The sequence below is a fragment of the Sceloporus undulatus genome, chromosome 5 (assembly GCF_019175285.1).
Source record: "Sceloporus undulatus isolate JIND9_A2432 ecotype Alabama chromosome 5, SceUnd_v1.1, whole genome shotgun sequence".
NCBI lineage: Eukaryota > Metazoa > Chordata > Lepidosauria > Squamata > Phrynosomatidae > Sceloporus > Sceloporus undulatus.
Window position 1 is genome coordinate 49140791 of NC_056526.1, and position 13176 is coordinate 49153966.

The 13176-nt window shown below is 38.7% G+C and overlaps 1 protein-coding gene across 5 annotated transcripts in view; it reads right to left on the minus strand.

Moving 5' to 3' along the window:
* LRRIQ1 (leucine rich repeats and IQ motif containing 1) overlaps window positions 1-10182 on the minus strand; it is a 131070-nt gene extending 120888 nt beyond the window's left edge. For 3 of the 5 annotated variants that reach the window (XR_006104252.1, XM_042470285.1, XM_042470289.1), the window contains exons 1-6: window positions 10132-10182; window positions 8373-8500; window positions 8037-8177; window positions 5040-5151; window positions 2644-2738; window positions 629-749 (exon numbers count right to left, since the gene is read on the minus strand). Coding sequence is in view for 4 of the 5 variants with exons in the window: in XM_042470285.1 (XP_042326219.1) it covers window positions 629-749; window positions 2644-2738; window positions 5040-5151; window positions 8037-8174 (466 nt within the window). In the remaining variant the exon portion in view is untranslated. Of the gene's footprint in view, window positions 1-628; window positions 750-2643; window positions 2739-5039; window positions 5152-8036; window positions 8178-8372; window positions 8501-9758; window positions 9888-10131 lie in introns of those variants that run through there. The other 2 variants (XM_042470286.1, XM_042470288.1) reach the window with 2 other exon arrangements.
* Between the last annotated feature and the right edge of the window lie 2994 nt (window positions 10183-13176).

The following is a 13176-nucleotide window of genomic DNA, read 5'->3' on the forward strand; positions in this document are numbered from 1 at the left end:
GCATAGATTACACTGTACTCCACAGCTCTTTCTGCAAATGGCGAATAATATGTGCTCCCATTCTCTCTAGTCTTAGCTCCCAAAGTCTGTATCTATTTGTTGTTGTTTGTTTGTTATTAACTGCCTTTGAATTGACCTCATCTCATGGAGATGAGACATCTCCAAGCCCCTCTGTCCTCTACTGCTCAGTTTATGTCCTGCAAAGTCAAGCCTGTGACCTCTCTGGTTTCATCTGGCATGTGGTCCTCCTTTCTTTCTACTATCTTCTACTTTTCCTAGCATTATTGTCTTTTCTAATGAGTCATGTCTTCTCATGATGAGGCCAAAGTATGGCAGTCTCAGTTTGATCATCCTGGCTTTCAGGGAAATTTCAGGATTGACCTGTTAAAGCACTCACCTGTTTGTCTTTTTGGCTGTCCACAGTATCCTTACCACTCTTCTCCAGCACCTCCATGGATACAAAGGTCCAACTGTATATGTATTCTGAATGTTTCATGTTTTCTATTAAACAATTCTTATATAGACACCCACATTTTCCAGTATTTGCAAAAGTACTCATTTTGATTTAACACTAATTAGGACTACAGTGCTCACTTCTGAGTGGAACAAAGGCTGCATGTTTGTTTACCTGTCAAAGAGCATCCATCAGCAATTTCATTGGAAGGAACATCTCCAGTGTTATTGGGCTCAATGGCATTGGCAAGAGTCTCATTCATTTGTTGCTCTTCATCATCTATTTGAGATAAAATCTGAACAAATATTTTCATGATAATGTATCTGAGCTTGGAAGTATTATGGTTGGATTACAACAACTTGTGCATAGAAGCAGTTTTGTTCTATGCGAGCCATGGCTCATGAGTAGGATTTATGATACCAAACATACAGTTAATGAACAGATGTTACTTCCTATGGAAACAAAACCTTGAGACAGCTGTATTAGGCACAATCCAACTTTCTGTGCATGGAATCATTTTTGAAAAGTAGCAGTTTTACTATTCAAAGAGGAAAGCTCAGTTTGTTTTCTCTCCTCCCATTCCTAACTTCTCATCAGCAGCAGTGATACCACTAATTTTTAAACAGATCTTTGTCTGCAATCACAGCAGCTGGCCTGAGGAAAGAAAATATGCATGCAAGACAGCATTTATGATTCCTCATCCACAGCCTCATGATCCCACATACAAATTGCCACTAACTGGATAGGGGCCAAAGCCAACAAATGTTTGTATTTTTATGACAACTTGTGTTTTAAGATAGAGAGATTACAACTATAATATTAAAAGACAGTTAGGGCAACCACCAAGTTTTATAAACTATTCGTTATGTCATTAAATGTATAGTGGGACCACCATTTGTGGGCTTGCCATCTGCGAATTTGAACATCCATGGATAGTAATCCCCATTGTCGCCAATGTTGATGCATAATGTAGCTGTGCACATGTCATGTTGCCATTAGAAACAATGGGACTTGAGGTCCCACTTTTTTCATATCTGCAGATCCCCCATGGATACGAAGGCCCAACTGTATATGTATTCTGAATGTCTCGTGTTTTTTATTAAACAATTCTTATATACCATTCCAAAAAATAAATAACAAGATCCTTATACTTTTTTTCTACTTAATTAATACTTAATTTTGTTTGTGTCATAATGCCATTTAAGGACAGTGGGCTTTGGTATCTATAATAGGGTTTGGTTCCAGGACCCTCCCCTCCAGATACCAAAATATGTGGATGTTCAAATCCCATTATATGCAATGGAGTAGTATAATAGTGTCCCTTACATAAAATGGGAAAATCACGGTTTGCTTTTCGGTTTTATTTATTTATTCTGGAAAATTTTCAAGCCATGGACGGTTGAATCCACAGATGCAGAACCCGTGGATACAGGGGGCTGACTCTACATATATGAAACTGCTCTGTTTCTAAAAAGGAATATCACTGAAAACAGTCTCCTAAGAAACACATTTGTTTCCAAACATGTACCAATGAAATAGTGAAGGGGAGACAAGAACAAAGAAGTGATGTATAGATATAAAGCACAAACTCTTTTAACTAGCTGAATATAATTATACAGTCGCCCCTTGGAACCCGTGAGGGATCCGTTCCGGACCCACCCCCCATGAGTTTCAAATCTCATGCATATTCAAGTCCCATAGGTTTGAATGGGGCACATGTATGCGGGACACGTGCCGCGGGCACGTGCCCCATTAAGGTTAATGGCAGTCACCCCTTCACGGATTTTCAAGTGGAGGGGTGGCTGTAGTTTCATTTCTCAATGAACATGTACAAATTTGGATAGAATTCTGATAAAATATTTTGATTTCTCAAGAAAACACATCAATACAAGTTTAAAAACATTATAATTTAAGGATTATGGGAATTTAAAGCACCACTTCAGTAATTCAAAGATTTAGATGCTTGCTTTATGCTCTGTTGCAAGAAACAGCCACAATTTTTTTAACTTTCTGAAATGCAACTGAACTGAACAGCAATTCTACCAACACGCTAAATGAATTGCCTCTACAAAATGATTGGTTTTATTGAACTTCTCTCAATACCTCCAGCTAAGCACTATAAAAATTGATTATGATTGCCATTCGACAAGTATCTATCAAAACAAACATATGGAGCTTCTAAAATTTACTCTTTTCTTGAATTCTTCTGGATCTTCATTATATTCAGAAGCCAACTCAGCCAAGCATTCTGAAGCATTTTTAGGAATAACTCTGTAGATATCACCTGAAAAAAGAGGGAAAAAATCATACTCCAGAAAAAGTTATTGCACTATGCTTCAAAGCACTATTTCAGTAATATATTCACCAGTGATTTATAAGTAAGGCCTTATAAATCTACATCATATCAGTGACTGTAATTCTGAAAGACTAATATTGTACATAGAGCCCAAATGTGACCTCCAGTTAGAGGCTTGCTTCCTTCTCTCAAATGAATGTTAAATGTCCAGTTAAAGGATGAGATCCAACCAAACTGGAATAAAGGTCAGCTACAAACTTTTCCTTGACAGCAATAATTTAGTCATAGTATCCTAAATTCCCCAAAGGCACTGTTTAAAAATGCAAATGCTATCCAAAGCACCAACACACACACTATAGGAACATGGAATGTAAGACATGAGCCAGAAAAAAATAGACATAGTAAATAAAGAAAAAGAACATATGAAAAATGGACAGGAATGGGTTCTACTCGGGAAATGAAATGACACAAGGAAATGGTGTGGCCTTCATACTTAGGAGAGATGTGGCAAAAGCACTCCATGGTTATAATGCAAAATCAAACCGAATAATTTTAATAAGGCTTAATGGAAAATCTATAAATATCACCATAATACAAGTATATGCACCAACCACAGAGACAAAAGATGAAGAAATCAAAAGATTCTATGAAGGACTACAGTAAGAAACTTACAACACACCAACACAAGACATCAAGCTGATAACAGGAGATTTGAATGCCAAAGTAGGAAGAAATGAAGGATCAAAAACAGCAGGCAGTTTCGGACTAGGCAAAAAGAATGAGGCAGATGAACGTCTGATAGATTTTTGTGAGGACAATAACCTATTCATTGCAAACATCTTCTTCATACAACCAAAAAGAAGGCTACACACATGGACATCACCCAGATGGCAAACAAAAAAACCAAATAGCAGAGACAGCTTTTGACTACTGGTCTTACTTTAGCCATTTTAACATTGATGGAATTACAGTCTCTTATAAAGAGCTGTTGGACATGCTTTCCGCTCATGCAACGAAGTCTAACATAGCTTCTTTAATCAGCCAATAAGGATAAAACCCACAGAGAATTGATCTCACATTATCAAGGATTTTGTCTCTCCCAACCTTTATGTAGGACATGCCAGGTCAGCCTGCTAATTCAGAACAGATTGTGATTTTTTATACACGGATTCAAGCATCTAAGGTTTGAAAATGGTCAAAAAAGTATAAATTTCAAATATGAAACCTTGATTTTCCATTTTTTATAAGGGACACCATTTTGCTATGTTGTTATATTTAATGGGACTTGAGCATCCATGGATTTTGTTATCCATGGGGGATCTTGGAACCAAACACCAGCATTTAACAAGCGTCCACTGTAATACCTGTCCTCATGATTTCTCCCTCAACCTTTATCCTCTTAATGTTTGCATGAACCTTCCTCACTTTACAGGACATTAATCAACATCTCTCCAATACTACAAAATCATGTCTCTCTCTCATATATATATATATATATATATATATATATATATATATATATATATATAGTGTGTGTGTGTGTGTGTGAGAGAGAGAGAGAGAAAGAGAGAGAGTGCAATACAGCTACAGCGAGAAAAAGAGAGAGAGAATTCTAGAATCTTCTAATGTAGGAGTGGGCACCTCCAGGCCATTGAAGCCTCTTCTGGAAAACCTGTAAACAGGAAAGTCAGTTTAAAAAACAACCCTGAAAGTACATTCTTGAAACAATGTGCAGAGGAGTACACCTTGCTTCCAAGGAGAATTTGCTTTCTGCCATTATTATCCCATTTTTTGTGTAAAAACTGACAGGCAATGTCACAAAAATACTTCTGAAGACCCATGTGGCCCACCAACAAGGGACCCCGAACAGACGGGCTGAAAAAGCCTGTTTCCATGAGGCTTGGGGGCATGGCCATTAGCCACACAGAAGTTGTGCGGAAGCTGCTTCCAGACAGCCCAAACCTGGCCCAAAAAGGATTGGTCTTTTCTGATCCTATTTTGGCTGGCAGAGGAGGGTGGTCTTTGGACCACGGTGTGTGCTTGCCGCAGTCCTGCAGCATTGTGGGAAAGGACAGATTCAAACCACCCCTTCATGGCTGTGTTTCAGCCCAAGGTGAGTAAAATTTCCATTCTAACCACAAGCAATTACAACATAAAAATGATATAACATTTACATAAATGCATTTAGCTTTAATTAAGTAAGAATGCTAACACAGGTGAGTCTTACCTGTAGAGAGGTTATATACTGACAACCAAACATCAAAGATACTTTACTAAATGACTACTTACTTAACATTTCTTCATTTTCCAAATCTTGCAACATGAGGCTTTCTGCATTTTGACTTCTGCTTCGCACAAAATTTAGATAATGGACAACTGATTCTGGCAATTCATCTGAAATCTGAATATATATTTAAAATAAAATTCTACATTCTCACATTTCTGCATTAATTATTTAAAATTAGATTTATCATCAGCTAAGTTACAGACACAGAGCCCATACAGACAGGCCAAAATAAAACTACCATATTTTCTGGAGTATAAGACAACTTTTGAACCCTTTTAAATCTTGTCAAAAGTTGGGGGTTGTCTTATACGCCACGTAAGCCCAACTTCCTCAGGCCAGAAGAGAGCCCTGTGGCCCGGCATGCGCACCTGGCCTCCTCCTGCCCTCCAGCCCTTCGGAGGCCTGCTGGAGCTGGTGCATGCCTGGCCTGCTCCTTCTTTCAAGGCCTTCGAGGAGGCCGGAAGGTAGCCCCGCAGCCCGGCACGTGCCCACCCTGCGCCTGCCTTCCAGCCCTTTGGAGGCCCGCTGGAGCTGGTGCGCGCTCAGCCTGCTCCTTCATTCCCAGGCCTTCGAGGAAGCCCAGGCCTCCACAGAGGCCGGAAGAGAGCAGCGCAATCCGGCACGTGCACCTGGCCTGCTCCGTGGCCTGGCGTGATTGCCACCGGCTTCCTCCCACCTTCCAGGGGTAGTCTTGTACGGTGAGTATATAGCAGTCTATATTTTTATTTGAAAAGTTGGGGGGTCGTCTTATACGCCCCATCGCCTTATATACTGGAAAATACGGCACTTTGGATCGCTTTGGAGGTATGCTGTTTAAATGATGAATGCATCCTAAGAGGCCAGAAGCTGCACCAAAGCCACACTCCAGTCCTAAGAACTGGAGCGCAGCTTTGGCACAGCTTCTGGCCTCTTAAGATGTGTGTGTCATTTAAACAGCATACCTCCAAAGTGACTTGAAGCAGCTTTATTTTGGCCTGAACTGATGGGACACACCTACTGTAACTTTAAATTCAAATTTGTGTTTAAAAAACCAACAACTTCATTTGTATTTCCCGCCTCTCCCAATGGACTGAGGTGGGACTGCAACCATAATACAGTAATACATCTAAAATGTTTACAATAAAACAGTAACACCATTTAAAAATACAATTCAGGCAATAAAATCATCATCTAAAATACACAGTTACAACCAGAAGTGGGAGTTTTTATTTGTTCTTTATAAAAGATCAGGTGGGTAGGCCTGCCAGAAGAGATTCGTCTTCAATGCTTTCTTAAAGGCATCTAAGGTGGTGATGAGACGGATCTCTTCCAGCAATTTGTTCCATAACTTAGGGGCTATGGCTGTGTACGCTCTGTGGGAAGTTGTTATTAACCTGGTCTTAGTATGTTCTAATAAATTCTTCCCAGTTGTTCTGAGAGCGTGAGGTGGATTGTGTAGGGAGACGTGTTCCCTCAAGTAACTTGGGCCTGAGCCATTTAGGGGTTTAAAGGTAATGACCAACACTTTGTATTGCGCCCAGAAGCTGATTGGCAGCCAAAGTTAGTAGCAAGGGCCCAGCGACTGTGCAACAGCTGTGCAAAAGGTACATTCCATATTGTGGATCATTACAAAAGAGATTAAAAAAAGAATTCCATAGCTGGAGAGGAGAAGATTGAGAATAAACAAACTACTAAAAAAGAAGGCATTATCAAAATATTTATTTATTTATTTATTTATTAACATCCAGAAAGGAGAGAATGGAGTTAATGTTTCCATGGTATTTCTTTAAAGCTCCACTTTTTCTTTTTCTTGCAAGAGAAATAGTGTAACATATCACCTAGGTTGCAAACTAGTTTATTAAAGTGACACTGTGCTCTTATGACCAAGAGAAATTGAGCAACTAAAGGGTTTTTTTTTCCAACAAGATCAGTTTTCCTGCCTGAGGTAAAGGAGAAGATTGTACCATTTCCCCATCCCATATAAAGAATTAAACAAGTCCAGGGCTTGAATCTTTTTTCAGTACTGACACCAGTACTAGACTGTCCCTCTGTCTGAGGGTAGCAGGTCCCATGACAAACAAAACTGGATCTAACAACACTATACTGCCTCTTTCTGTCTTTCAACACCAAGTGTCTGAGATGGTTCCTTCATTCTGGTTGCATTTACCCTACAGAATTAATGCAGTTTGGCACTGCTTTAACTGCGATGGCTCAGAGCTATGCCATTGTAGGGTTTGTAGTTTTGTGAGACATTTAACCTTCCCTGTCTGGTGTCTCAACAAAGTACTAATCCCAGGATTCCATCCGATGGAGCCATGACAGTAGTTAACGCTCTGTCAAACTGCTTTAATTCTGCGGTGTGGCAATTGAACTTGTCTAATGGTAAGGCCAACCCTGTTTCCAGCTATGTTTATGGGAAGGACACCACCTGCTGAAATTCTGGTTGTTTACTTGTAACAGATACATGAAATCTGTCAGCAACAAAAGGCTCTTCATCAACCAATAGTATAGATCACTACATAGGCAAAACAAAAACAACCATTTTGCTTCTTGTTAAATCATGTTGCTTTTTACCATACAATACTTAAGAAAGCCCCTTTCCACCAGTATTCATTATAGCTTGCTATGTTACATGCTTGCAGTTCCATGTCTTCACAATCATTTCCTTGGGAAGTAAGAAAATCAATTATATTAAATTACTTCTTTAATATTACTACATTTGTGAAATGATTAAGATAAATTTATAAGGGGATCTGTACAAAAGAACTAGAGCTATATTTTCATACAACTAAATTTATATGAATTACTTACATTTTACAGAAGTTCCCCATGGGCCTGGGATAATAGGAAAGAGGTCATTCGTCAAGTATCACCTGTGACTTTCACTGTAAATTTTCTATGCTATATGCATACCCATTTGCATCAGTCAGCCTGATGAAGATATCAGTGTATATAACACTGAACATACCTTTGTCAAACAAAAAGACAATCTTTCCCTCCTAGTCCTGTGAAATACTTACCGCCTCACTATCACTTGAATCTTTGTCCAGTGACACATCAGTGTCAGGATCATCTGTGTCTGAAGAAGAGAAGCCGATTTTGCTTAACTCAAGTTCTATTTCTTCTTCAATTTTTGCATCATCATAATCATCTTCCATCACCTTCATTGAAACATGGGAAAGGCAAAGGAGGCATGCATTACTGGACTCTGAGCATACTGTAAGCATTATGTTATTAAGACTGCACTAAAATTTAAAGTCATGCCATTTCTTAAATGATGGAGAAAATAAACAAGTGACAATACAGTCAGCGAAGGAGTTGGCAGGGCACTAATATTTGAGTGAACCACTACCTACCTGGCCAAATGCTAGCAATGCCTTGAATGATATCACAGCTTACTAGTTCACTGCATTGTCTCCAAAGAGTATAAAGAGCTACTAGTCCACCAATGTCCGCCTGCCGTAGTTATGTTTCGTCTGTTGATCTACAGTGTTATAAATAACATGTTGAAAGACATGTTGCACCAACAGAAAAGGAGAAATGATGTACAGTGGACCCTTGTTATACCCTGGGGTTTGGTTCCAAGATCCCCTGTGGATAACAAAATGTGTGGATGCTCAAGTCTCATTAAATATAATGACATAGCAAAATGGTGTCCCTTATTAAAAAAAAATGGAAAATCAAGGTTTGATATTTGAAACTTATACTTTTTTTGAACATTTTCAAACCGTGGATGCTTGAATCCGTGTATAAAAATATCAGTGTATAAGAAGGGCCGACTGTAGTTTGGAATTTGGGGGAAGATTTCAAGAAACAGAGAGACAAATTACAGGTAAAAGTCAGCTCACAACCAGCCATAAAGGGGTCCTTAGTGCAGGCCTGCTTATCATTAATGAGAGTTACATGTTGTTTATTGAGGGAGTACTAATAACCACAGGCAGAGTAATATAAGAAAAGTTAGAAGGCAGTAAAAAAAAAAAGGGGGGGACACAAAAACCTCAATCAAGGAAGCAGGATGGTTGATGATGGGGTGACTTTTGGGGAGCATCTGCACTGTACAAACAATGCAGTTTGATCCCATTTTAACTGCCAAATCTCCTTCCTACACAGTCCTGGGATTTATGGTTTTGTGAAACCCCAACCACTCCAACCGTAAAACTACAAATCCCACGATTCCCTAGGCTATTTCTTTGAATAGTAAAACAGCGTCACTTATATAAAAATGGCAAAATCAAGGTTTGCGTATCTTAAAAAATATTTTCAAGGCATGGCTGCTGGAAACCACGAATAAAAAAATCCGCGACTGTTACGCATCTCTTCCCAGGGTTGTGTCGATCAGAATAAGATGTTATCTTATAAATGGTTTTCCTGAACGCTAGCTACCAAGAAAACAACGCTTGGCACAGAAACCATTATTATTATTATTAGATAACATTGATTCTCACTGATATACATATTACAGTATGGTACGTTGGTCCGTGTCACTTGGGAAAATAAGAAGGCTTGCCGTTGTTTAAAATTAAATTAAAATTATATATATATATATATATATATATATATATATATATATATATAAAATAAATTTAAAAATATAAAGAAATAAACTAAAGGGAAGTGAGAATTTGAGTTGAACCAATCTTGCTTGCTCTATTATAGGGTTTTCTTGGCAATTCTGCAAATGCAAAGAAAGGCTATCCAATCCAATACAATCCCATCCTCTGAGGCTGAGAGAGTGTGACTACCCAAGGTCAGCCAATGGGTTTCCATGGCGGAACCGGGACTCGAACCCTAGATCTCCAGAGCCAGAGTCCAACCTTCAAACCACTACGCCACAGTGAGTCTCCCCTTGCTTCCTTTACCCTGCCCTTAACTCTCCCTAAAGTTCAACGACACAAGGGACTACAATTCCCGGGATGCATCGCGGCAATGAAAACCCGAGGACACTTCAAGCGCCGCCCTGCAGCGCGCTGGGAGTTGTAGTTCTGCGCCCCGCCCCTCCGTTTTCGCCATTAAACAAAAGAGATTCTGCCGCCTCAACCCAATCTACGGAGGTCAGATTTATATCCCTGCGAAGAAAACGCTTTGGGTCCGCCCCCGTCCCTGCTAAACCCTAACCTGGTGCAGCGTCCGAGTCTCCGCCGCAGAGAGCTTCAGTGTTGCCGGAAGTGTAACTATAGTAACCATGAATGAACCGCTGAAAGAGGCTCCTACGGAAGCCGTTATGGTCCAAAATAATTCATTTTGAATTTCTGTAAACAAAAGGGAGGGAGTACAGTATTTAAAAAACTGCTCAGCCAATGTGGCGTAACGATTTGAGCATTGGACTGTTAATTAATCCCGACGGATACAGGGTTCAAATCCGACTTCAGCCATATAAATGTAGTGTGTGACTTTAGGCACGTCACACTCTCTCAGCCTCAGAAAATGGCTGTCCTCCTTTTTGCAAATCTGAACCCAAAACATAAGATTCTTGCCTCCTTCTCAATTGTTCATTTTTTTAAAAAAATTAATTTTTATTACATTCATCCATCCACATTCATTCCACAAATTACACATTTTTACATTCAATTAGCTTTATTTTTGTATTGCTTTCTTTTTTTAAATTAAATTAAAGCTGTCTTCCCAAAACAATATTTTTGTGTGTTTGTTGTACAGAACCTATTATTATTATTATTATTATTATTACAATGCCATATTTTGTATATATCAATCTGCTTTTCTCTCTCTCTCTCTCTCTATATATATATATATATTTAAAATATCAATATGAAAATAAAACCCTAAACCTAGAACTCCTCTAAATTCCCCATTTCTTATTATTTTAAACTTTCTTTTCCCCCTTCGATTTCCCTCTTCTTAATTTTTTTGTAACACTATCTTCTTTTTTGCTGTTGTTATTGTTTTGTTATTATTTTTGTTGTTGCTATTTAATGTTATCCCTTTTTATTAGCTTTATTAGCTTATTAGTTCATTTAACTTTCCTCTATTACTTTTATTGCTCTTTCCTCCATTTGTCCATATCTTTTTTGTTTAATATTGAACTATCCATTTCTTTAAATGACACATTCTGTAGCATCAGTCAAATATGAACCTCTGTCCCTATTACTTTCAGTGTTAACTCTTTAGGCTTGGGATGGACTTTGGATTTCTCTTGACCAAAATGTGTTGTTGTTGTTGTTGTTGGCATAAATATGTGCACCTCTCCATATATTTTCTGTTCAAGTGCTGGGAGCGTATATGTACCCCTGAACACAAAACATTAAGATACTGGTTCCCCGCATGGTGGCAGCATTGCCTTACAGTGGCTCCTTCACAAAGGCCATGTGAGTTGAAGTACCAATCTTGTTGTCATTTTATGATGCTGAGATGCTCTTCATCCTACAAACATGCTTTCCAAAACCAATTAAAGAAAGTGGACTGCTTTCACAATTTGCACTGAACCCTAATCAGATTTCCTTGGTCGGTCTCGTGGTTTTCTTCTAATACTCTCTTAGAGGGCAGTTTTACTTAGTTATCAGTGTTTTTCAGCTTTTTTAAAATGTCTGATTTGCCATAGCAATGTACTATAGCTTCCAATAACCTCTCATTAGCTGATTTCAAGTAATTTATTTCTCTTATTAGCTGCCTGTTGTTGTCACAGTGGTTGCCACACAGTAGAGTCTGGAAATGTTGTTGTTTCGGAGTGCACCTGCCAGGATCTGTCTTGGCTGGGGGATTCTGGGAGTTGTAGTCCAAATAGTAACTTTGCTAAGGTCCTGAATAATAAGAATAAGAATTTATATCCATCTTTCTCCTGGTAGACTGGGACTCAAGGCTTAAGAAAGACCCTGAAACAATCCAAGCTCTCATTTGTTCAAACCTCTAAGAAATATATCAGGTCCCTGGAGTTCACTAGTCCTGGTAAGATTGCACACTCTTGATTTATTTTTCTTCCTCCCAGAATTCATATTCGGGTAAATAAATCTTCATCAGTGGCAATTTAAATAGATTCCAGGAACCTCCTGCAGTGATCAACATTTCAAAAATGCCTGTTTTTCAAAACCAGAAGTGGACCTCTGGCCACTTCTGGTTTTGTTTCTTAGCATTTTGGTACCTCCATAGTAAATCCCAAGAGGACTTGCAGCAGATTTTGGACTCCAGGCCAGCCTCAGTTGCCCACCTGTGACACAGGTGAAAATATATTTTCTCATAGATTAGCAGCCCTGGGCAGAATTCAATCAGATATCCTATATATCAGACCAGGAAATCCTTGCATAGATGAATATACAATAAGCATTTTTTTTTCTTTTACAAAATCACATATTCTTTATGTTCACTAAAGATATAAACAGGCTGTCACATCACACACACACACACACACACACATACATTTTTAGAGAAGTCACATATTTAGAAGGTAAAAATATAAATCCATGTTCTTTTAGTATTCACACAAAGCATTCCTTGATAACTTCTGTTTCTCATATGCTGCTTTCAGTTCCATCCAGTTCCATGTTTTTACTGGGCTCCTGGGATACTTAAGAATCCTTTGAAGAATCTGATGTTTAATAGTTGTGGTAAGTAGAATTTATGAGTATCCTTAGCATAGACCCTAAGAACGTCTCATAATAATCAGTTCAAAGTGTATTTTAACTCTTATTAAAATCCCATGGATAAAAAGTGGTGCTAGAATGCCTCTTTATTCACATGACAATCACAATGTCATGTGGAAATCTTCTCATTATTGCACAGTTTTGATGGGAGCATCCCACTATGCTCCTGTCTTTTTTGCTCGTGATAAGTCCATAGAAGTGGAAGAGACCACAAAGACTATCCACAAGGACAACCCCCTGCCATGAAGGAATATGCAATCAAAGCACTCCCAACAGATGGCCATCCAGCCTATGTTTAAAAACCTCCAAAGAAAAAGATTCCACCACTTTTTTCTGTTGCTTGAACCCATTGCTCCATGTCCTAGTTTCTGTAGCAGCAGATAACAAGCTTGCTCCATCCTCAAAATTACATCTCTTCATATATTTAAACATTGCTATCATGCAGCCAAAACTAGACCAGGTGCTGACTTAGGGACAGACCATGAACTACGTACATCAGAGATTAGAGTAAAGCTGAAGAACACAAAATTAGTAATCATACTGAAATACGATCTGACAAACATCTCAA